The sequence below is a fragment of the Berghia stephanieae genome, chromosome 2, assembly GCF_034508935.2.
Source record: "Berghia stephanieae isolate SIO BIC M18660-M18661 chromosome 2, UCSD_Bste_1.3, whole genome shotgun sequence".
NCBI lineage: Eukaryota > Metazoa > Mollusca > Gastropoda > Nudibranchia > Aeolidiidae > Berghia > Berghia stephanieae.
In genome coordinates this window covers 120,817,802-120,844,200 of record NC_088361.1, presented here as the reverse complement: position 1 = coordinate 120,844,200, position 26,399 = coordinate 120,817,802, and the positions used below count along the sequence as shown (strand labels likewise).

The window sequence follows — 26,399 nt, the reverse complement described above, 5'->3', positions numbered from 1 at the left end:
TTTTAATTTTTTTTATACTAAAACAAGTTTATTTGCAATTATTTACAGTATGATGAAATGAGAAGCTGCACATATTCAAAATGATTCACAAAAATGGTCCACAGTGGTAACAAACTCTTGACAAACACCATCGCTCCACATCAAACAAAGCCGAATTGTTATATATAAAACAACTACATTACATATGTAATACATCTATCTGTTTTCTCTGTACTCAAGATGATGGTGACACAAAACAACATAAATCATTCATTCCTGACCATCTATCCATCTTCCACTTGCAAACCTTCCCGATCAAATCTTCTCCATTCACTATTAACAATGCCCCAAAAACCCTTAACGTTTGTATGGATGATAGCCTTGAGAACCAGTGTTAGAAGAAGATTTACCACCACCACTTGATCCTCCATATCCATCTTGAGATCCACTGCTGTAGCCCTGAGCACCCCCATAGCCTTGTGCTCCTCCATAGCCTTGGGCACCTCCATAGCTCTGTGCACCACCAGAACCTCCACTGCTGCCACTATATCCCTGGGCACCGCTATATCCTTGGTTGCCCCCGTAACCCTGGGCACCGCTATATCCTTGGTTTCCACCGTAACTCTGAGCTCCACTGTATCCTTGGTTACCACTGTAGCCCTGAGCTCCACCATACCCTCCTTGACTGCCATAGCCTGTCAAAAAATATGGAAAGAAAGAAAAATTAAGTGTTTATGCAAAAATGTTAATGCAAATGTTTGTTTTGTTTTTAAGGGTTTTACAGCGCTTGCAACACATTACGGTCATATTAGCGCCAGTAAAAAGGAAGAAAATGGGATAGTAAAAAGTTCTAGAATTACAATTAAAGCACAAAAGAAAAGGTGAGACAAAGGGGAATTGGTTCAAATAGGGAACAGATGTAGATTCCAAGAGCACACCGTCAAAGTACTCGTTTGAAATCACCTCAAAGTCTCATCCAGACACAAACACAGGTCCCAACTAAGAGGAATACACTCAAATGTTTACAAATCATATAATATATGTAAACTAAACATAATACAATGCATAACAGAGAGATGATTTACAAGGAAAAAAATATCATCTCCCAAGACTATAACTATACATTCGACTGTTTCCCTCCCAGCCAAGGGTCAGGACAAAACTAAGTAATCTCATTCCAAGACAAAGACAGAAAGCATGTTGGAAAACAGATATAAGGGGATAGAAGACACAGTATGTACCTTCCTGCCAGGTCAGGATCCCCACCCAGCGAGGCCATCTAAAGTATAAAATAAGCTTACATGCATAATTCTATGCAAATCCTCAAAAAGGTATGAGAAAACTATATTACTAACTGTGATGCATCATTCTTCTGAATGGTTAATAGTTGATATATTACATGTAGCCCATGTCATTTGCATCTAATGTATCATTCACAGTTAAGAATTTTTTTTTAATAGTACTAAAAAAAAAAATAATACTAAATCCCTTTGAATCGTATGCACGTATTTGGGTCCAAAAATCATACTAAAATAAGCAAAATCGTTCAAGTTGGCAGGTCTGTAACTTGAACTCACTGGAATTTGACGGAAATATATATATATATTTTTTTTGCTCCAGATCAGATTTTTCCTCCTGGCGAAACCAGTTTGGCATCTCTGCCCTTGCTTGTATCCTATACCGATACAAAGACCATCTTGAACCCTTAAAGGACTGACCCTCTTCAAATATATCCCCCCCCCCCCCCCTCAGATGGCTGAAGAAAGGGGTATAACTTTGATTTGCTGATGAATAAGTCTTTTTTTTTTAAAAAAGGCACAACTTTTGGACTGAATAAGATACAGAGATGATTCAGACGTCAAAAAATAAATGATAAAATTTGACTTCTCTATGATATATGACACACCAATAAAACTAACAGACTATGATACTTTTTTGTGGATAAAAGATTTTTAACAAGATTCTAAATTCTAACACTTTTCAACCCATTATTTACTTTTAAAAAATTAATCTTAAGAAGTTTGCATGAAATTCTGCAAAGCAGAGTTCACCTCACAGGTGTATGTTGCAAACGGGACACCCAAATAGGTTCTGGACGTCTGCCGCTGTCAGTTTTAACATTTTTTGTTTTTACAGCACTGAATGTCATTGAAAAAAAATCGTAACTCTGTAGCGTCTGTCTCAATTGGTGAACAGTAAAGGGAAACGAAAGTAGAATTCTAGTTACAGTAAAAAATAAGTGTTCAAGGCTAAAAATAAAATAAACTTGAATTACTAATGAAAAAGAGTATACCTAACATAAAAAGTACCAGTCGAACACGGGCAATCCCGCACAATACAGCAGCGGGCGATCACACCCACTATAGCTTAAGATAATGTATTCTCACCTTGTGCACCATATCCCTGACTGTTGTATCCTTGTCCATAATTGGAATTGCTGTAACCTTGGCTCTGACCCCATGACTAGGTAAAATAAAAGGAAAAGACAATAGGTGAAATAAAACAAAAATTAAGCTAGCTCAGTTGAGATATAACGCAATTCAATAGCGCACTATGGGAGGTCATTATTTCACATTATATTTTGGCATTCAACCTGAACAAAGAAAGCATAGGGAGGAAAATAGCCAGTCGGAATCATGTGTGTATATCGGTAGCAAAATAGAGAGAAAACGGCCCGGTACGACACACGCTGTGCATGTTACAGGCCTGTAAATGGTTGGTGAAAAAATTGTCGGAACTTTTCGAACACGCGAAAATAGACACAACAGGACAAAAATATGGACACAACACAGATATGACACGTCAATTGACTAGTCAAATCATGCCACTTTCCCCTAATTATTTATAACGAGGTCATTTTATGGTATTAAAAAAAAATTTTAAAATCCCAATTATTTGAGGTCCCAGGTCTGAGTTAGTTGTAAAATGAAAGGAAGAGAACCTACCCTTTTGAAGGATGTGTATCTAGACGTCTAGTAGTGCGGGAATTTGCATATCTTCGCTCCTGTTTGCGTTAAATGTTTACGCTGATTCTTTCGTTTATTTGGATTAATTCTTATAGAAGAAGAAGAAGAAGAAGAAGAAGAAGAAGAAGAAGAAGAAGAAGAAGAAGAAGAAGAAGGAAGAAGAAGAAGAAGAAGAAGAAGAAGAAGAGGAGGAGGAGGAGGTGGTGGTGCGGTGGTGTGAGAGCTTTCGAAGAAGAATATATATTTCGCATTATTTTTTTCCCCGGTTCACATCGGGACTGAACCAAAGAAATATAGACTGAGAAATAAGAACCGGAGATATGCATGTGTGTCGGTAGCAAAATAGAGAGAAACCTTCCGGTCCAGTTTGACACACTACTGTGTGTGCGTTATTTACTGACTAGGTGTGTGTGTGTGTGAAGACGACTCGCGTGAACTTCGCGACCTTTCTCTCACTGGCTGTGGCACAGTAGCCAAGCAGTGGATACATACACATCTAGCGGAGTGTGTAGGTGGCATGATAATATTATAGCTAACTGATAGACGGCATGTTTTGTCTTAGATGCGACAAATAAAAAGGTTTTTGGTTTGTTTGTTTTTTTAAGTCGGCATTTGAAACGGAATAAAATCTAATTTTTTCGAGGAACGAAATAAGTCTTGTATTTTCTTTTTTATTGGTTCTGTTCTTTGGCGTTACGAATTTTATTTTTACTATTATCTGTTTTTTGTGTGTTTTTTAGCACTTATAGAGCAAAATCATACTGTCGGAATACCGACAATAGACGGAAGATTTACAGACCTGATGTCAGTTGATTACTGGCTGCGCGTGTGTTCGACGACAAGACACTGTCACCCCCTCTCTCGTTTGTGGTAGAGAATACACTCACGTCTTGCAGAGTGGAATGACAGTATACATAGCTAATTACAGTTGTTTTGTTTTGACTCGACAAATAAAAACTTTTTCGTTTTAAGTCGGCGTTCGAAACAGAATAAAAACTGATTTTTTTCTAGGCGTGAAATAAACTTTTCTTTTGTGCTGGTTCTGGTTTTACTTTTACCTTTTTTATTTTTAATGTCAGCACTTAACAGAGTATATCAAGCAAAATTGCACTGTCTTAAATCTGACAATAGTCGGAAGATTTACAGACCTGACAAAAGCATAGACAGACAATCACTAACTTTACAGCCAGGGAAAAGATGAGGCTTCAATATCGGAGCTTATAACATGTAGTGAAAACCGAAAGGAGGCTACAAGACTGACCCCTCCTCTCTCCCAAGAAAGCAGCTTGGAATATCACAACCACATATGAGAGAAGCTGAGAAGATGACACAAAGCCGGACAAGGTGGAGGGGATTCGACGATGGCCTATGCTCCAGCCAGAGTGAAGGACGTAAGCAAACAAGTATGTTTCTTTAAGGGGTGTAAGTAGATTCAGTGGGTGTATGAGTAGATAACATGCATGTAAGTGATAAGTGATAGACCGAAGATGTAGCAGGATTTGATAAATATTTTACCAGAATACAAATAAAACTTAGTGATCCGTCCATTATTGTGTATTCGATCTCCAATCTAGATCATAAATGGGGCAACTCTTGTAATAATAATAACAATATAACGGGAAGAAAAAGAATAGACAAAAGAAGTGGGAATTCTTACTTGTCCATTATATTGGTTTTGTCCCCAGTTGGGATCAAAGCCCTGATTGCCATAACCCCCAAAGTTGTTGGATTGTCCATATCCACCACTATAGTTTCCCTGGTTCTGCTGGTTCCATGCATCACCCCAGCCTTGCTCTTGAAAATTTTTCCTGTTCTGACCCTGTCTTGGCTCGGCTCTCTTAATTTCAATCTATAGAGGAGAAAGAAACAAATTATAAAATACAATAAAACAGATGAAAATAGTGAATTCCAAAAAAAAAAAAAAATTTAAGTAAGAAAATAAATTTTTAAAATACAGAGTGTGACCAACTCTAACCCTGCCAGCATCATGTTCAGTAAAAATTATTTTCTTAACTTATAATAAAGCCAAAGAACCCCCACCATGACAATATTATCTAGTAGGAATAATCAAGTGATCTAAACACCCATATCAAACGTTATTGCAGGAGTTGCACTGTCATTTTTTTATATTTCTCAAATCACCTCTATGACACTGAAACAGGTTAGAGTTTGACACTGTCGAATTATAAATGTAAAAATCTCTCCCTGCTTGAAATGTTTCCAAGACCTTTCATTGCCTATTTGATTAACCAATTAAATACCCATATTAGAAGAAGAAATCAATTCTATTCTGTAAAAAATATAGACAATATATGCACAATGAGCCTAATGAAACCAACTGAGCATTTATGTAATTTTGAACTGTGCAATACATAGGAAATAATGTCTGTTCTTATCAGTCACTGTGACCCACATTGGATACATATAAAATAATTCTCACAGGATTCAGTTGAAGCAACAACTGATACACACCCAGCCCAGCTCTAATGAAATATTTATCACATAACATATTAGGCAATTTGGAACTAAATGAAATAGTGGGCTTATCATAGTTTAAGTGATAATGGCGAAAATGCCACATTCCAAAAAGAGTAAATATGTTACCAAGGAGAACCGTAGGTAAGCTTTAACTAGAGCAATAAACGGAAATGATATTTCATTCACCTCCCGATTAATATTAATCTATCAAATATGAACATAATATCACAGGAACAGGCCAGCCATCAAAATTTTTCACAAAACACACCAAAAAAAAAAACACAAAAAATGAAATTGATGAAAAAATATCTGTCACTTAGATGTATAGGATTGCATCATTTGATTTAGAAAAATAAAAATTCTGTTCTTTGACAGTTGGTGGACCTGCACTTAAGATATTGATAAAAAGAGTTAAGAGTTGAGGGCGCCAAAATAAAATTTTGAAAAATCATAGAGTCCCATTAAAATCTGGCGCGCACACACAACCCTTAACTAGTTTTACAAACATAAATGCATTACATCAAAATATGAGAAATGAAAAGATACGAGAGAGAGAGAGAGAGAGAGAGAGAGAGAGAGAGAGAGAGAGAGAGAGAGAGAGAGAGAGAGAGAGAGAGAGAGAGAGAAAGAGAAAAGAGAGAGAGAGAGAAAGAGAGAGAGAGAAAGAGAGAGGGAGAGAGAGAGAGAGAGAGAGAGAGAGAGAGAGAGAGAGAGAGAGAGAGAGAGAGAGAGAAAGAGAGAGCGACAGAGAGAAACACATCTTTGATTAAGAAGCTGACCCAGCGATGGCAAACTGAAAACATCAATAAACCTTTAAATCACCGCTAATGTAAGTCATAATTACATAGCTTAATTCAATATCGAGTTAATTACTAAATCATCACATATTTAACCATTTACTTCAAGCTAAGTTAATTAACAATGTGCAGTTCAAAATGAAATTAACTATCCATAACCAAGACAAACTTAAAAATTCAGGCTACAATATAATAAAACTAATAGAAATTTAATGATTACCAAATGTAAGTGTCCATAAATCAAATCTAAAAGTTATCAAATCAGGTCCAATTAACAACAAATTCGCCTCATCTTAAATTTCCATATTCTAAAAGTAAGACAACCACCAAAAATTTTGCACTTAACATTGTATAAGGTCATCAAATCTTCATAAATATTAACACAATGAGTAATTAATTTATTAAAACACTAAAACTCCATATAAATGGAGTATAAAAATTCTGACTCAACCACAATCAATCAGTTATACTATACATTCAATCAAGTATTACTTTACTAAGTTATATTAATTATTCAAAATTAAGTAGCTGAAACACAAAATTTCAATCAAGCCGGAGTGCATTTGATTTTAAGAATAATTATCACGGATTAAGAGTAGCCACAATTATTAATCAAAATATAATATACACATTCTGATTTTATTTCATCATGAAAACACCTTTTGCTCTAATTAATGACTTAAACTGAAGTAAGGTTAAATACTAAATACAAAATTAAGACAATTAATCCTCGAACTGCCAAGGGTAACGTCACACCAGCGTTTGATGATCAAGAGTCAAAAATGTTTAGGAAGCCATCTTCTTAACCAATGATTTCGCAATTCACGACAGATTCCAAGTCATGAATCCAATCAATACCAAAAAAACGTCTTAACCTTTTTTCCATGGAAATCGGTGAAGTGGTCCTTTACAGCTTCCTCTACTGCCTCTTCTGTGTCGAAGGTCAAAAACCCAAAGCCTACGTGGTAACATAACCAGGGAAGAAAAATAACAGTTGCATGGTAACTAAGACAGATATAAAGAGGGTAAAATTAATGTTTGATCAGGGGCATGGCTGCAAAACATCCTTGTCTGGTGTCTTGAGTCTGTTCCATTAAACCTGTTCAAGGAGAATAGCACACATCTTCCCACGCCTGACATTTTATTCATCAGACTATCAAAATCCTGTAAATTCTTGCCTCAAAGGATAAATGTCAATACTTTGCCCTTTGCATGAAATGGGCAAGAGCTGTGATTTATTTTTAAATTGCACTGTGAGTACAAATATGGTATCCTCTCTACATTATCAAATCTGCCACATGCAATATGTGTAACAATTGTATTATATTTGCTAAAATTATATACCTTCTAATCTAAAACATTAAGTATGACCTTTCGACAAAAGATGTCAAATACATAACTATCATTTCCCTCTAGATCAAAAAGGAACATTTAGTGTGATTAGCCTCATTCCAAAGTATGTCATCACCTGAAGTGAAATTTGTGTGTAAAATTAACTAAGCCTGGTATGGGTGTTGTAGACTTGTCAATACCCCCCCCCCCCCCCCCCCCCCCCCCAAAATTAGCTGAGATTTTTGAAAAAAAAAAAAAAAAATACAAGAGGATCCAACATTTTTCAGCAAACCCTAAAATTAAAGCAATTAAGGTCATGCTCCCTAAGTATTGACAGGGCATGACAGAAAGAGTCACCAATAGGCTATACTCTAAATACAAATGCTGCACTAATTGAAATTCACTAAAATGTAGTTAACATGCCGACTCCAGTTTTATCTAACTAAATTCTTAGGTATCACTGGATGTGTACACAAAGATGTAAAGGACAATGAAAACTGCATATGCCATTTATATTCCTACAACCATGACTTATGTCACCTTCTAGTGTTACTCCAGATTATTCAAAAATTGAAAATGTTTCTGCCCATAAAATATCATAGGTTCATGTATTATATTACAACTTCTAGTGTACATCTATTCTTAATAGTTGAGATATAATTTAGATTATGTAAATTTTTAACGAATCGACCTTTCCTTAAAAAGAAGTTTTAAAAATACCTTCTATCAGTGATGATTATGGCAATGTGTCAAAAAGAAAGAAATGTAAAAACATTGGTCAAACTCAAACAAAATCATAACATAAAATTTCATAGTTTCCAATCATATCACTACTTCTAGTGTACATCTATTCTTAACAGTAGAGATATAACTTACTATATGTAAATTTTAATGAATTGTCCTTTCCTTAAAACAATTTTGTTAAATACCTTTAAATTCAAGAGATTTTGGTCAAAAGGCAAAGACAATTTTTTTTTACTTGTTTTATCTTTGTTACTGTAGTCCAGTGGTTAAGGATCTTACAAATAATAAATTAAAAATGTAAAACACTGTAAAAGCAAGGGTAAAAAGAGTAAACGTAAGTTGTGGACCAATTATAATTGTAACAGACTAATATTAATATCATCTCTCTAAACCTGATGATGTTTATAAAGTTAACATGGCCATTGATAGAAGAGTGGTTGAGACAGATTATGTATGGATAAGAGAAAGACAGAGCGCCAAAGAAAGAGTGAAAGACAAGGAGAGTGAAAAAAGAGGGGGAAAAAATATGAGAGAGAGAGAGAGAGAGAGAGAGAGAGAGAGAGAGAGAGAGAGAGAGAGAGAGAGAGAGAGAGAGAGAGAGAGAGAGAGAGAGAGAGAGAGAGAGAGAGAGAGAGAGAGAGAGAGAGAGAGAGAGAGTAGTTTAATTGATGTGGCTTTATATCTAATTAGAAGTTATAATAATTATCTGATTAGACGGACCTATAACTATACTACCACTATTGACCTTACAAATTGAATCTCCACCACTCCCCCACCCCTTCCTTTTCGACCATCAATTGCCTTGTCTCACTTTTGACATCTGGCGCCAGTTTGACTAGACTGAAGCCATAATAATGGGAGTGTCACCAAAATTCATGCAACTGAGCACAGGTATCAAAATATGACAAGAGATGGTGATTTTTTCACCACTTGACCTGAGCTTTTATCTAAGGAAAATGTGTGACATGGCAATATCAGCGGAAAAGTTTTGAGATAATCCCCAAATCCTGCAATTCCACTGTTCTATTGAAAATATTAAAAATAACTTTTGGTTAATAGCCGTGCTAGTTTTATCTTTGTTACTGTTGCCCATTGGTTATGGATCTTACAAATAAGACTCAAGTACCTTTAATAAATTAAAGTTGTTAGACATTGTAAAATCAAAGATAAAAATAGTAAACTAAGTTGAACATCCCTTATAATTGTAGATAAATATCATCTCTATTGACAATGTTTATAAAGTTAACATGAAGATTGATAGAAGAATGGTTGAAGAGCTTTGAAAGGTAGAAAGAGAGAAATGTGTGTGTGTGTGTGTATGATAAAATCCACATGAAAACCATTATCATTTTAAAGAACAAATTCCACTTGTTACTATCAAAGATATGTAAGAGAGAGAGAGAGAGAGAGAGAGAGAGAGAGAGAGAGAGAGAGAGAGAGAGAGAGAGAGAGAGAGAGAGAGAGAGAGAGAGAGAGAGAGAGAGAGAGAGAGAGAGAGAGAGAGAGAGAGAAGTTTAATTAATTGATGGGGCTTTTTTATTTTCTAATTAGAGGGAAGTTTTAATAATCATATTATTAAACAGACCTATAACTGTACTACCACTCTTGATCTTAATAATATCTAGACTCATATACCCCCTCCCTTTTCGACCATCAATTGCCTTGTATAACTTTTGACATCTGGCACCAATTTATCTAGACCGACCCATAGAAATGGGAGCGTCACCAAAATTCATACAACTGAGCTTTTTTTCAGAGGAAAATGACACCACAAAATCAGCGGAAAAAATTCTGAGAAAATCTCAGAATTCCGCGGAAGATTATCATCACCGATCCTAGCTCGTTTGTTAATGTGTGAAGCTGATGTATTGGTATTAAAAAATATTAAGACATCAATCACCTCCCTTATATTTAGAAAACTAAATTTTAGAACAATGCCTGACTAACAAAGCTTTGGATCCAAAAAAATGTCATTTTTTGAAATTAAGCCCTGGAGTTAATGAGCACCCAATAGCAACCTTAAGCTATAATAAAATGACAATTGAAATGAAACTATGAAAGTTGGAACAAAACCTAAATGCTTTATGAAGTATTGAAATTTTTTTTAATGAACACTAAATCTTTTTTTAAAAACTTAATCCAGTTATACAACTTTTGAAACATTTGCTAAATATGTACAACACAGAACGAATGATAGCTATTCAGCTATAATGCAGAATGAAAATAAACCAACTAGATTTATTGCAATTTACTACCTCTGGTTAAGTCCCAACATAATACCCATTTAGGCAGTGGGTCATATTTTAAACCAATCAAAACAGTATAAGTAGCAGATCTGACACAGTAACAGATTCTATTGGCGAGTTTTTAAACCATTGTTTTCACCCATAACCCTAAAACCTGAGGAGGCATTTTTATAAAGCTTGATACTAATTTATAACTAGTATAAATGACAGCTTTGCATTATTCTAAGATGCACATTTCATAAAGCTAATCGCAGTCAAACAACCACATTACTAGAGACTTAAACCTGTCTTGAATGGCTTCATTTAGGTGTTACCGACTTATTTTGTATCAACCTACCACCAGATCTAGATTTCTTAAGGAAAATGGCACCAATGAGAAAATCTTTGCTATCCGAGATAGATATAATATCAGCACATTTGAGACACCAAAATCCTTTGTTTCACATGCTTAACTTGATTGTTTAACATACCCTATTGTTCATATCTCCTAAAACCAATATTCAAACAAGAAATTTTGTTCAACAGCTTTTGTTATTTTTTAAATCCACATGAAGAGGGACCCGAAAATATTCAAGTTTCAAAATCAATGTGATTTCACAAATCAAAACCAATGGGGAACATCCTGCAAAAGATGATAAAAGCATTCACATACATAATTCAATTTCCTAGACAGGGACAATTTTCTTACATGGGTCAAAGCTGGCAATTGTTACATCATCTAAATATTTAGATAAAATGATGATGATGGCGGATGTGTAAAAAGACAGCTGAGGCTGATGATGTGAGTAAAGCTGATGGAAATAATGATTACAAGGTGGTTGTAGTCACAATGAATAATGCTGCTGGTGGTCGTAAGGCAGAACTAGTGATGTTGAGGGGGTGGTTGTTACGGCTGTTCTAGTTATAATGACAAAGTTGTGGTAGCAGTGCTAATGATATGGAGATGGTGGTGAAAGTAGCAGTAGAAGTGGTAGTAGATATAGTAGTAGTAGAATGACGAAGTGGCAGTAGTTATGCTGGTGGTGAAAATAATGATGAGATCCTATGGCAGAGTAAAAGTATGGGTGCCAGCGGATGGCAAGTCAAAAACCTGAAATTTATGTGACAACATGAAATCTTATATATGCTCTAAGATCTCTTTAAAAATCTGATATTACAAGGAATAACCTTCAGCCACTCTAAACTGAGTAAAAAGATCAAAACCTTAAAAACTCGTATTCGCCAGCACACCCGACTTCCAGACAACTTTGACCCATGCTTCCCTGAAAAATAAGCATTCTCATTTCTGCATCATACCAAAACAGGTCAGGCAAGTGGCCATTCATAAAGGCCACAATTTCAATTTGAATGAAGATATTTTTTCTTTCTTTTATAGTTTAAAATGAAACGGAAAAAGATGCGACTCCTACCTCTTGACCGAGACTTGTCCTCATTCATCATGATGACAACCTCTGTAACCTGTAAAATATTAAGGAAAATACTTTACATTACACAATTGGAAGAAACCTTTAACAACGCCACACCGTTTTTTAAAAATGTTTTTAAGGGTTTTACGGCGCTTGTAACACATTAAGGTCATATCAGCGCCAGTAAAAAGGAAGAAAATGTGATAGTAAAAAGTTCTAGAATTACAATAAAACATCCAAGAAAAGGGAAGACAAAGGGAAATTGGTTCAAATAAGAAACAGGTCTAGATTCCAAAAGCACTCTATACAGGTACTTAGTTTGAGATCACTTAAAGTCTCATCCAGACACAAGCACAGGTCCCCGTTAAGAGGAACACACTCAAATGTTTTACAAATCATATAGAATAAAAAGAAAGCATAATACAGTGCATAACAGAGAGATGATTTACAATGAAAAAAATATCTCCCAAAACTAACTATACATTCGACTGTTTCCCTCTCAGCCAGGGCATCTGGCCAGGACCAGGACAAAACCAAGTTATCTCATTCCAAGACAAAGACAGAAAGCATGTTGGAAAACAGATATAAGGGGGCCCCTGCCCACTATGGGAGGTCAGGAACCCCACCCAGAACGCCACACTGAGTTGAACCTGTTGAAAGCACTCTTTCTTATCTTCACTTGCATCATAACTGTCACAGACCTGTAAATCCCTGTCTATAATAATTGGAATTCGGACTTGTCTGTATTGGTCAACGTTCAATCCACCTCTTCTGTCAAATTAAGTTTTTGTTTTTAAGGGTTTTACTGCGCTTATGACACATTTAGGTCATACCAGTGCCGGTAAAGGGAGATGAGTTACAAATCATGTGCTCAAAATAAAATAAAGAACTACATAAAAGAGGGATGATTTACAAGGAAAAAAATTATTTCTTAAAACTATAACCAGGGTTGTCAATTCAAAAGGCAAAAATTTACTGACCTTTTACGCAAACACATAGACTGCCCCCTATACTGAGTGCTGAACCCCAATAAAAAGATATTTTGTACCAACTTAAATTTTTTAATGTTTAGCAGGAAAATATACTAAGGTTTTATAACAAACTGAATTCCGTAAATATACAGAAAATTTGCAACTTGACTATAACTATACATTTGACCATTTGCTGCTCAACAAAAAACCATTGCAAGGCCAAGGAAAAAACCCAAGTAACCTCATTCCTTGACAATGGCAGAGAGAAACTCAGAAAACATAGCGAAATAGAAGACACAGCAAGTGACCTTCTGCCCATCATGGGAGGTCAAAAGCCCCCAACCAGTGTTCAACAAAGAGTGGAGAAAAAAGAAAGAATAGTTGTTTTAAAATTAGCCAAACGCTTAACTCTTGACAGTGCTTATTTTAGTTCTGTGAACCACTATCTATGCTACTGCTACGTAAAGCATTATCAATGTGTAAACTTCAAGTGGTAGCTTTGCTCGTGTGAGTTGAGATGGTAAGTCGAAAAATGTGTGTGCTTTAAAAGAAAAAAACACTACAAAAGATTGGCATAGTCGATACAGTTAACTTCAGGGAATGATATCCGGTGTAAGTTACCGGAAAAGGGCAGAAATCGTCCAGACCAGTCTATTTCCCATCAATTACAGCCATAAATCAAAATTATGACAATAAGTGATCAAGTCGGTTATTTATTTACACCCTGTTAGGCATAAATAATGTAAAACATATTTCACAAATTCTACTACATGGTTGTTGCAAAATGTGATGTAAGATATAATTCAAGACATGTCACATACACCCAACTGCATTTTTTTCTTCTTTCTGTCTATATACAATTATGAACATATCCCTATGTAACATTTAAGTGGGTGTCACAAACTAAATTTTGTTATACAAAGAGTAAAAATTAAATTACAAAGCCTAATGTGACTTCCCAAACCATGGAAAATAACATCAAAATCGGAAAAAAACTTTTTGAAGTTTCAGAGAAACCTAATTCATTGATGATTTATGAAGAAAAATAAATCGTGTTCAGAGTAGGATAAAAATAGGCCTGGTTTACATTGATGGCGCTTTGCTTTGATAACAAGTTAGCAGGCCCAAGTTATGATATTATAATCTTCAAAGGCTGCTGATGATAATGGTATAAGTTACTGACCAATAACTTAAATTCAAGAGAAAGAGAAACTGCTCAAGGAGACCTAATTTTTGATGATTTGTGAAGAAAAATAAACCTGCTGAACAGCAAATACCTAATGTTAGGGTTTTAAAATTAATACGAGTGCTACAGCCTATTTTCTAATGTCTATACACTATTAAGGAAACAGTCGACTTTCTGTCTAACCAGATGGGATTTATTTCTCCTCAAAACTTTTATTTTATTTTGTCAAGGTGCAAATGCAGAACCAATCATTTTATAAAGCTAGAGAAGTTGACCAGAACCCCACACATTTTGATGTTGAAACCAATGGATTGGAAATGGATCTTAACATAGTACATACCAGTCCATATTTTGAAAAAAAAGTTTTCAGATTTTCATCGCTGGCATCATTTGGCAATCCTCCGATGAATATCTTTGTTGTTCTGCCAGAAAATCCAGGCCGTTGAGACTGACAAAAAAGAAAAAGAAAACTTTTATTTTAAAGAAGGGAGGGAGGGAGGGAGGAGAGGAGAGAGACAATAGGGAATTGAAACACCTTAATAGAAATAAGTAAATCCCCATAGTAACACAAATGTTGCTTCTTGAATCTGGAATAATAATAAAATAGAATAGCAGCTTTCACTAGCGTTTCATTAATCATGCTTTGTTGACAAAGGGGGAACCCGCAATGTCCACACAATCTGTCTTCGGAAATTAAAGTGAAGCTTCTATTCTATTTTATTATTGTAATCAATTATAAAAAGTAGAAATTCATCATCAAAAATAAGGGATCAAAAGGAATGAACATTTAAAAAAAAACAAAAAAAAAACTGAAACCGAAAATACAGTGATGGATCATAAATGACAGCCTTATGGTGAGCTAGACGTGGATTCTTAAAATTGGTGAGCCTTGTATACCTCCAAATGATCACTAAAGGGATAGTGAAGTATTAACTTCTAATATGGGTCTCTGAAGATAAGATAAGATGTATGTAAACTTGTAAATGCTAGTTAACATTGTGTTTGATTTTCAGAGAGAGTAGAAAGATCAGTTAATTTTAGAAGATATATGAATAGAGGTTGGGCGTTGAGATGGAAAAGCAAGTTCCCACTGAACCACCTTTCGGGAAAGGGATGAAGAAAACTGAAAAATCTTTCCATCAATACAAAAATTATGAGAATAAATAATCTTCTTCAGTTAAGATACATTGGCAGATGTCAACTTCAAGGTGCCACATTACAACCACCTATCTATACCCAAATCTTAACTTTCAACTAAGATGTGTAATTCAACTCAAAGACAAAATAAATCCAGTTTTAAACTATGCAGGTCTGAGCGAAGAGTAAAAATCCTGGCACCTAATTAGGCTTTGAACATTGTCAAAGGCTCGCCCACCATTAAATATTTAGAGATTTTTAAAAATTTTTTAATAAATAAATCGAGATGTATCCCCACCCCCTCCCTCCAACACAATCATATAAAGGTAAACAGGGAATGAGGTGCCATCTGCAGCACCACCCTCACGACTGACTAAATAAAAATTGAAGGACCCTCTCATATTAGACTTAAATCTTAATTTTTATGCATTTCGTGATCAGTTTTGTTCACTTGTTGGAATCATCAAGCCCTTTGAATATGTTGTTTCCACTTGAGTTGTACTCATAGTGTTGCGTTGGAAGAACCAGTGAAACAAGAGGTGACAATATAATCCCGGATAAATGACAGGTGGCAAGCCTTACCTTGTTTGCACCATTTGCACCCCTGGCACTGCATGGTTTGGCATCAATCTGTAAGTAAATACAATTTTGTTTTCATTTGGCAATAAAAAAGGATTGGAACTCAATATGAAACTATCAACTCATACCAAAAACTATATTTAACTTTATTTTGCTAATGCTTGTTCATGAACTTAGTCTCAATTTGACTTCAACGCTATAATTAATATGACCTGTATTCAGTGTGGAACAAAACCATATATTTACCTGAGCTCCCTTAAGACTTTCATTGCTTTGTAAAACTAATAAAGTATATGCATTTTTGTATTATACAGTAAGAATCAATAACGGATAATTGATATATAGTGAGAAAAGGAATATGGTAGTTCAGAAAATAAAAATCCATCATAATAAAAGACATAACATTCCATTTCAATTAACACTTCAAAATCACAAGATCACTTACAACTCTCCCATCAATTGTATGCTTTTTGGTTACTACTACATTGGCAGTATCTGGATCTCCAAATGTTACAAAGCCAAATCCTCTGGATTTTCCTGCTGGATTTCTCATTACAACACAGTCTGTTACTTCACCATATTTGGTAAAGTGATTTTTGAGGCTATCTGAAAAAGTATAAACAAAATTAATCTATGTTTAAACTGATCTGCCACAAAGTGATTGTTTAAAAAAAATTAAGTTTTAAATCATCTGCAATTCTTTAGTTGTAACAAATCTGGATATGTTAGTAAAAATGCAACAAAATGGTAACTACTAGTCCCACCTTCAAGAAATTCACATGGATAGTAGTAGATAAGTCAAATATGCAAATTAGGTCATGTGACCGCAGCAGCCATATTGGAAAGCTAATTAATATGCAAATTTGCTACGTTACCGTACATTTTGACTAGTGTTGGGTTATTTGATCGCTTTTACTCGATCGACGACCGAGCGCCAAGCCACGAGTCAGTGCTCGATCTCAATGCCGGAAGAGCGAGTTAGTAAAACGATCACTCGATCGTAAAACGATCAAGCGGGTTGTGAGCTTGAGACGATCTTGACACGTGAGACGAGCTTGAGACGATCAGGATTCGAGCGAGCGGAGGGGTAACGAGTGTTTCGAATCATTTCAAATTCAAACGATCACAGTTTGCCATCCGATACCAATCGCCAATGTTTGCACACGGTAGTCTGTGGTTCTTCCACAGCCCTCACTCCTTGTCAGATGTTAGTGTGTCTGGGTGGCAGTGGCAGGGAAATTTGTATAGGTGTATCACGCGTGTGTGACAAGACTTCATTAAACCTACTAAAGTTTGACTATCACACACACACACACACATACACACACACACACACACACTAAGGCTATTTCTATGACACACACGCATCCCTCTATCAATGAACACTCCTACAGTAGTGCGGCTATGTGGTCTAGTCATGACGTAACTATAGGTAGTACTCTAGTCGACCATGGCTCTCGTGCATTATAATGGTCTAGTGGTATGACACCCGCTTTGGGATCGGAAAGTCCTGGGTTCGAGCCTCGCGCTCGGTGCATAGTTGAGTCTTTGGACAAGGCTCTTTACTCACATTCTCTCACCGTACTCAGGTGTAAAATGAGTACCTGGCCGTTAACAGCGTTGTCTTTGTCTGAAAAATTGTAATATCGCCTAACAGGCGGCATGTCCCGTCCTACATATTAAATGTTGCTGTTGACCGGGGACCCCTTTACAAAGCGCTTTGATCACATTTAGTGGATATTGTAAAGCTCAATTTTTTAAAGTAAAACATTAGCTTTGAATATGGAATGTTTCAATTTTAGATGCCTGTGTATTCTTTGTTAGTTCCCATCATCATCATCATCATCATCATCATCATCATCATCAGGGCAGCGGTACGGTCTTTGGTTGGCACCCGAAAGGTACCGAGTTCGATCACCCGCCGCTGAGTGGTCTTGAGCAAGTCACCTTGCCCTAACTAAATTTGCGGCGCTGCACTGCGGCTATCGCTTGGGTTATTCCAGTCTTCCCTTAGAATAGACCCGAAAGACGAATCTCCCCTATGGGATGAATAAAGGGAATTATGTTTAATTTATTTATCATCACCATCATATCAGCGGGATCATCATCATCACCACCACCACCACCACCCTAATAATAATGGATAAAATAAATATCAACACATTTCAATGTAATAATCAATCTAAAATCAATCAGTGCTCCTAAAAGACCCTTTGATTTCTTTGTCTAATTCGTTCCATACTTTTGGAGTCCCGACAAAGAAAGATTTTCAGCTAACTATAGTTTATATATGGGAATATTAATCAGTCGTTTATATTGGAATCGGAGTTGTCTAGCAGGTGTATTAGTTCAAAGCGCATTTCCAAGGATTTACCATGCTCAATGAACTTCACAATATTTTATTTAATTTATTCCTCCGGCACGCCATATCGACCATACATCCATTTCGTACAGTAGGTACCGATCGCTGTTTGGAGTCTTTTTGTATTAAAGCTCTTTACAATACCCGTCATTGCTTATAAGATAAGAATACATTCACACCTGAGTCAAGTGCCTGACACACGGACTTAACGTCTGGATCACAATTTTCAACAATCACTGTCACTCATCCGGCCATTGACAAGGCTTGATTTTGTGACAAGAGACACCGTACCACTGAGCGACCGAACAAATAATCACCATCTGCGCCATCGTCATCATCATCATCATCATCATTATCATCATCCTCATCACAGCCGTAACAGCCAGCAAAACCACAATCATCATCTTCGGGTCCGGTCTATCCGTGTGGGGGGTGGGGGTGGAACCTGCTAAAGTATTTCATTTTTTAAACAGAAACACGATAATCATCATCATCATCGTCATCCATTGTCGTCGGCATCGTTATCATCGTGTCCGGGCAATCCGTGTGTGTCTGGGTGTGGAACCTGCTAAATATTATTATTATCTACCTACCTAATAAAAACACACCATTCTTGTTCATTTATTTTTCAAATAATGAAATGAAAGGCACGACCTTTCCCGCACACACAAGAGGCGATGACGACCAGTGACAAATTATGGGAGGTGGGGGCGGCCGACAACTTTTGGCGCGACATAAATATGAAATGTTAAGGTGACAGCGGGATGATGGTGGTGGAGGGGGGGGGGGGGGGTCTCAACCCTTCACCATCAACAACTGTTTGATGGCGTGTGTGTATGTGTGTGTGATGCGACGAACGATCATAATCAAGGCTGCCAGACAGCCAGATTTCTTCTTGCCCAAGTAGTCAAATAGACCCCAAATAGCCCAACACCACAAGCATTCTGACTCCCTTGAAAAACTCATTTGTTTTGATTAACAAAACAATCGACTACAGTTGGATAAACTTATCTTTTCATTTTTTTAAAATAAAAGATTTTTTTTTTTAAAATGAATAATAATAGAAAAGCGTTTCTTAGTAACCAATTTTGAACTTGGCCATCTGGCAGCCCCCATCATAACCACTGCAGTCAAGCCAGCCACAGACATAAGAGAGGGAGGGGTATGTGAAGTTTCCTGTGGCAAACGAGTTGCTCGTGTTTTTTTTTTTCAAACGAATCACTGCTCGATGACGTCACTGACTCGAAACCCGCCCGAAACCGACTCGATTTTAGAGGACTCGATCGAAAACCCGCTCGATTTGATCGTTTCAAACTCGACCCAGCACTAATTTTGACCCATAATTCCATCCAAAATGAAAATAAACATTATTTCAAGACTGGATATTATTGACAATAATAATACAATTATTTTATGGAACTAGTTTGTTTTGTTTTGTTTTTAAGGGTTTTACGGCACTTGCAACACATTTAGGTTATATCAGCGCCAGTAAAAAGGAAGAAAATGGGATAGTAAAAAGTTCTAGAATTACAATTAGAGCACCCAAGAGAAAGTAAGACAAAGGGGAATGGGAACAAATAGGGATCAGATGTAGATTCCAAGAGCATACCACCAATGTACTTAGTTTGAGATCACCTATGTCTCATCCGGACACAAGCACAAAATCCAACAAAGAGGAATACACTCAAATGCTTACATTATACATTAAAAATAACCAATATAATAATACATAACAGAGAGATGATTTACAAGGAAAAAAATATCATCTCCCAAAACAATAACCTTGCATTTGACTGTTTCCCTCTCAGCCAGGACTCCGACGAGGGCCCCGAAAAAAAACAAGTAATCCCATTCCAAGACAAAGACAGAAAGCTTGTTGGATAAGATATAAGGGGATAGAAGACACAGTATGTACCTCCCTGCCCGCTATGGGAGTTATGGAACTAGAAATTTGTTCTAAAAGTTTTGTTGTGGTGTTTCCATTTATTTTGTTTGCGTGAGGTTTTAAGTAAAGTGAATGAAAAATGTGCAAAATCAACGAGGGAAAGAAACTTGAAACTCAAGCTTTGATATGGCGCAATATCCACTAAACGTGCCCAAAGCGCTTTACAAAGGATCCCTGATCAACAGCAAAACGTAACATGTAGAGCATGACGTATGTTAGGCGATATAATTTTTTCGACAGAGACAACGCCGTTAACGGCCAGGTACTCATTTCTACACAGATGTAAACTAATGTGGACATGCATAATACAATGGCCTCTTGTTTCTACACAAGGGGGGTGAAACAGAATTTTTGATACCAGCCTGTCCAATGAGGCAAATTTACTCAGTAATCCAATAAGAATTAAAATCAGTAGTAATTGAGCAATTATTGAAAGGAAAAGGCTATTCGGACCCGAGTCTGAATCGCTTCCCGTGACAATTCGGACTCAAGTCTAAACTGAATACTGCAATGCAATGCGCCGGAATGATGAACTTATCATTAGTGAAACTCTCAGTTACTATTCCGTTTGCAGCTATAGAAACCGTATTGGTCTTCCTAAACACACATTCATGAGTATCTCTAAATCATTAAAAACAGAATAATCACATACATTAGTAGGTACTTTGGTAAAAAATTCAAATTGGATTGAGCTCAATGAAACCTATATCATTTTAAAGTGCTTTTCAACACGATTCTAATGATACCAAAATTGTGAAAATCAGATAAGCAGAAACAAAGTTATGTTAGTTTAAAGGCTGAAAAATGGTCTTCTATTTGCCTTTGTTATTTACTGACGGACTTTGTGACCTGAAAATTGTTGCATTTCCGGTAGTAACCACCATTTGGATTTCAAAACTGGTCTAAAATGGCCGCTAAGATTTGAGTAAGGATTTTACTGGAACGAATTTCATGGATGCGGTATACAACTTTGCCCTGAATTTAATTTTATAAAAAAGTTAAGATGTTAAATAAACGTGCCAGCATGAAATTTTGATTTACCAAGTTCTAATCTTTTAATTATCCAAAGCTAAATTATACCCTATTTTATCCATAATCAAAAGTTATACTAAATTGTCATTGATTTTAAAATAAACTACACCAAACGATAGAGTAATTTCTCCTGAAGAAAATAAGACATAAATCATTAAAATCCATCCATAAACAAAAAATCTATGGAACTTTTTCTTAGACCCATCACTCAAAAGTCCAAAAAATCGGGTCACAGCCACTAGGCCATTTATCGGTTCCCTGCTGGAGGGCCGAATGGACGTTTACCAAAGTACCTAACATTAGTATTAGACGTATATTAGTACTCTGCCCCTACCCCAGTGGCGGGGCTCTATTGCATGGTTTGTAGCCAAGAATCGCCTCTATTTTTATATTTAGAAATAAAACAGCATATGTTTTAAGATACTGCCTTTTGTCAAAGCCCGACCCATACTGCCTTTTAAATAAAACGCTCAATGCCCAAAGTCATATTATTCGCCTTTACCCGCACTTTTTCGCTGCCTCAAATGGCAATATATATAATGTAGATATGTCATGCATGTATCTTTAGCAACATGCTCATGGCAAATCAAATAAATCTTCCAATCATTACACAATGACACTCTATCTATGCGAGGGCAAATTGATTGTTAACGTTAACAATAGCGACTGCAATTGTAATCTCCCAAAGATCACGAATATTTAGATCTATGTTTTGTTTGTTATTAAGGCGCTTGCTTGCAACACATTTAGGTACATTTAGGTCATATCAGCGCCATTAGTGAAACTCTCAGTTACTATTCCGTTTGCAATAGTCATCTTCGGGAGTTCTAAAACGTGACTTGCTCGCTCACTCGCCCTCCTACCAACTGACAACAAGCAGCTTCCCCCCACTCTACCACGCTTCACTTTCGACCCAGTTTCCACTTCCGACACTTCCTGTGATTGCGCAGGAGTCTGAATTGCCACGGGAAGCAATTCAGACTCGGGTCCGAATTGCCACTTCGTTATTGAAATTAAAATATGAATACTAAAAACACTAACCTCTATCTGTATTCCAGTCGAGTCCACCCACAAAGATTTTCCTGTGAAAATGAAATCAAAAAAGGTCAGGGGTAAAATTGATATATATCAGTATCAATTGATTAAGATTAAATTTTAATAAAACGTGTAGTTTTTTTAAAATAAATTAATGAGAAAGCATGATTTTAAACTTTGGGTCTAACACTAACAACTGATCCCCAGTCCAGTCTCAAACTCAAAATGATGACTGTTTTAGTTTTACTTTGGGAAATGCCCAAGCCTATTTGTTGGCTGGCATGGGAGACCACGAATTTGATCTCAAACTGCCTGAAAAGAATTTGGAATTAAATTACTACGGGAGGCTAACGGTCAACGGCGTTGCATAACGTTCATAAAGGTGCTAGGGTGTTTGTTTCGATATACTTGTTTTCCCTATTAGGGTTAGTTAAATGTATTAGTATTAGGTTTTATTTTTTCTTAGGGTTAGTTGAGGAAATACTTGGGTTGTTTCGGATAGCCTCCCGCCTCCCTTTGAATTTGAGTGAGTCGAGGGTGCGGAATTTCTCCCCAAGAAATTGCAAAGAGATTGTCCTTCAATTTTGAATGGATTTACGTTATTTTTCAAAATATCATACGGAAAATAATTTGACGCAGATATCGCAAGTGAAAATCGGTTCGTTACTTTTAAATTTTAGGGATCGTTTGAAGTTGGAAGGCACACCACACCCGACACCTGCCTGCCTCTCCTCTCCCGCTTACTTCACTACTCTTGCCGGTCGACTCCTTTACAATGTAGCATACATGCTCAACAAATTATAACGATATATAGATGGAAAATGTGAAGAATAAAAAAAAACTTACCCAGATTCCATTTTGAATTAATTTAATGTGAAGTATAAAAGCGTTAAAAATTAAAGAACTGGTGGACAAAGGAGAGTCAATTTGAGGTACCAGCACGTGAATTTCAATATGGCGCAGGGTTGCCAGATTATTTTTCAACAAAATGCCAGGGGAAGACTCAAAAAATGCCAAAACACTCAAAAAAATGCCAAAGTCTGTTGACTCCCACCCCCACTAAGAAAACTACTCACTTTTGATAGACAATTTACTATCATATCCTGGTGGCTTGCGTGTTTTCTTTTCTTTTTTTTTTCTTTTTTTTTTTGAATTATACTAAATTTCCTGTTGGGGTAATTTTTTTATTAAGAAAAGGTGTCATTTGAAGTATAATATACAAGAAAAGAAAATGCCAAATGAAAATGCCAAATGCCAAATGATTTTTCTAATGCCAAACGGTTTTCAAAAATGCCAGATTTTTGGAATCTGGCATTTAAAATGCCAAACTGGCAACCCTGATATGGCGGCTAGAAAGGAAATAATTTATTAGTGGAGTCGATTACCATTAAAATAAATTAAATAGGCTATGCGATACCTACGTGTGTACCTAAGTCATGTTGGATAGCCTCTCTCCGAACGTTCGGCTCGCTAGCTTTTCATTTTTATCTTTTTTTTTTTTTTAAAGAAAGTAAAATAAATTGAACCCAAAAACTGGAGGGGGGAGGGGGGGGGGGGGAGACATTTTTTTCAAAATTTGTCAGTTGGCATTATAGAATTTGTCTTGAATCAATATAATATATGCGGCTTGCTGGTAACAGCATTATCTCTGAAAAAAAGGAATTGTAATGTCGCCTCAGAGGCAGCAGCCTCTTATAGTTCTCACACTACTATACTATGTTATGACGATCGACCTAATCAGCAAAGTCCGGTCCACATTCGTGCACCGTTGCAAACCCGCCCGGTAGCATCGTCACAACACACGGTTCGACTAGATGCTCTGCCGTTTCGGGTTCTTGTCCACATCGGGTACATGTGGAACAGGTGGAAAGTAGTCCCCACTGATGAATCGCACTTGCTGTTAGGCAGCTCCTCGACCGAAGCCGATTAGCAGCCACCCAGTGTCTCCTCTTACTGGTATCAAAGCCTGGCATCTTCTCACCAAGCTTAGAGGAGTGTACGTCCCGGCCCGCACGAGGGATTGAATTCGTCCAAACCGATTTCCATCTCGTATATGCATCTCTGTCCGTATTCGGGGAAGCTGCGTACAAGGGTTGCCGGGACTTATTTCGGCTCGAAACGGGGGCACCGTCCATTATGCGCTTCAGAGGGGTATCCTCAGAGGCGTCATGGCTTATCCAACATATTATATAATGCTGTTGTCTTTGAATGCATTGTAAAATGATTTGAGCACACTTAGAGGTTGATCACTCAGTTTTGCGACTTGTTGTTTGGGTGCTATTTTTTGTTGTTTTCATTTGATTTGTGTTGGAGTGTGTGTGTGTGTTCGCGATTTGTGACTTTTGTTCACATGTGTAAAGGTTTTGTTTATAAGAGCTAGGTCACAAATTGATGTTTTAAGTTTAGGTAAAATACCCACAACATCCGCCAGCCGTATATACCGTGCCAACACACAAAACGATGTGTAAGCAATCTGATTGATGTAATTTAGTAAAAAAAACAAGCACCAAACGGCTGTCTAAAAACAATAACTGAGTGACTTCACTTTCGTTCCTTCTAAAATGAATAAAGTTTGATGTTACCCGGCTTTACGTTATTGTTCTTATCCAGCCAGTTGGTTGATTCGATTTCACTGAAGTCCCCCTGGGAGATTAAAAACGTTAAAAGTTAGAGCCTTCATAATTTTTATGCGTTGATACGATTCATATGGCGGACAGAGCCTGTGAGTATTTTACCTAAAAGCATAGCATCAATATATGCCCTAGTCCTTATAATTATAATCTTTACACGTGAGAATTATCCTCCAAATAGTCTTCATTGCATAAACATGTGTTATTTATAACCTACTTTAGACAATTCTTTTTTCTTTCCTTTTATTTTTTCGCACTGTCTCTTCGTATTTTCTAATAAATATTTTCTTAAATTATTAATTTCATGCGAACCGTCTAACAAAACATGTTTCTTCAGCCCAGCAAGTCAGAGGCCATTCAAAATTTTAAGGGGAGGAGAGTGATGATTTATTCCATGCACGGCTGCTGAGTCCAATATTTCAAAAGTCGTAACATATAATTTATTACAACGCCAACTTTGAGCATGATTTTCTTTTTTCTTTTTTTAAAAACTAAAATGCGTTCATCGACTAGTTTTGACATTATTGTCGGCGTCCGGTCAATACTCTGCTCAATCGAGAACGACTGGGGATGCCTGAAGCCCACAGTTTCATTCATACTTCAACCACCCAGGAATAAAGACGCTGCAATTCTTACTACATTTTATTTTCTTTGTTTTCAGCGTTCGTTTGCTTATTGATTTACTGAAGAAATGTTTGTAACCGAAATGTCAATTGTCTGCACTGTTCCCATCCGAAGCCTTTCCATTTCACATTTTCGTGACTATGCTCAATATCGCTTGATATGGTTACAAGTCGAAACATGTAGCCTACCAGTTGACCAACTTGATATGATAGTGATTATGTTGTTGTTGTAGAAGAAGAAGAAGAAGAAGAAGAAGAAGAAGAAGAAGAAGAAGAAGAAGAAGAAGAAGAAGAAGAAGAAGAAGCGTGGCACCGTCGTACTGAGCCTTGAGGACATTCTTTGCAATATTGGCTCATGAGAAACTCTTTAGGTCTCTTCTTGTGACTGACGAATGGTTTTCTACACGCTTTTACTCATGGTCTGTTGTAATTTTTTGCGGGTTTCGAATCAGGAAATCTTTACTCTGAACCACGTGTCAACCCCCTTCCCACAATCAAACACACTCAAAAACTCGAAGGTCATTGCTGGCAAACCCTTTAAGAGCAGTCGGATTATAATATCTGAGATCTGGGTCCTCCCGAAAATAATGGAAGACGAAACTGTCGAGAAAAGAACGGCTTACAACATTTTTTTCCGGGCACATATTTTTAAGACAAAAGTAATTCAATATCAGTAGTAAACGTATACGTGAGGAATGTTTAACAATATTTAGAAAAAATAAAAGAAAGGAGAGTGCGATGGTAGGCTAATGACAAGAAAACAAAAACAACAAAACAAAAAAAAAAACAAAAATAATTACAATAAAAAAAAAAAGAAAAAGAACACCCGATTGGGAAATTGAGGACCGACTAGAAATAGTAATCGACTACTCACTTAGAAATCTAGATGGCGCTCTTTTGCTTTTCCCCCCACAATGAGGACATTGTGGCCCATTCTAATTTCTTGGTGTT

The 26,399-nt window shown here is 36.6% G+C and overlaps 1 protein-coding gene across 1 annotated transcript; it reads right to left on the bottom strand.

Annotated features, from left to right (window-relative positions):
* On the bottom strand, window positions 1-23,180 carry LOC144966451 (uncharacterized). Its single transcript, XM_078902982.1, has 10 exons — window positions 23,042-23,180; window positions 22,202-22,242; window positions 16,267-16,427; window positions 15,825-15,872; window positions 14,446-14,553; window positions 11,952-12,000; window positions 7,096-7,178; window positions 4,603-4,794; window positions 2,367-2,442; window positions 1-674 (listed from the first exon to the last, which is right to left on the bottom strand). Exons 1-10 carry the CDS (start codon window positions 23,050-23,052, stop codon window positions 337-339), a joined length of 1,107 nt encoding a protein of 368 aa, XP_078759108.1. The 5' UTR covers window positions 23,053-23,180; the 3' UTR covers window positions 1-336.
* Between the last annotated feature and the right edge of the window lie 3,219 nt (window positions 23,181-26,399).

Coding starts and splice junctions, on each gene's coding strand:
- LOC144966451 (XM_078902982.1), bottom strand. Junction 7,179..11,951: donor GGACAAGTCTCGGTCAAGAG/GTAGGAGTCGCA, acceptor GTTACCACGTAG/GCTTTGGGTTTTTGACCTTC. Junction 675..2,366: donor TCAGGGATATGGTGCACAAG/GTGAGAATACAT, acceptor ATTTTTTGACAG/GCTATGGCAGTCAAGGAGGG.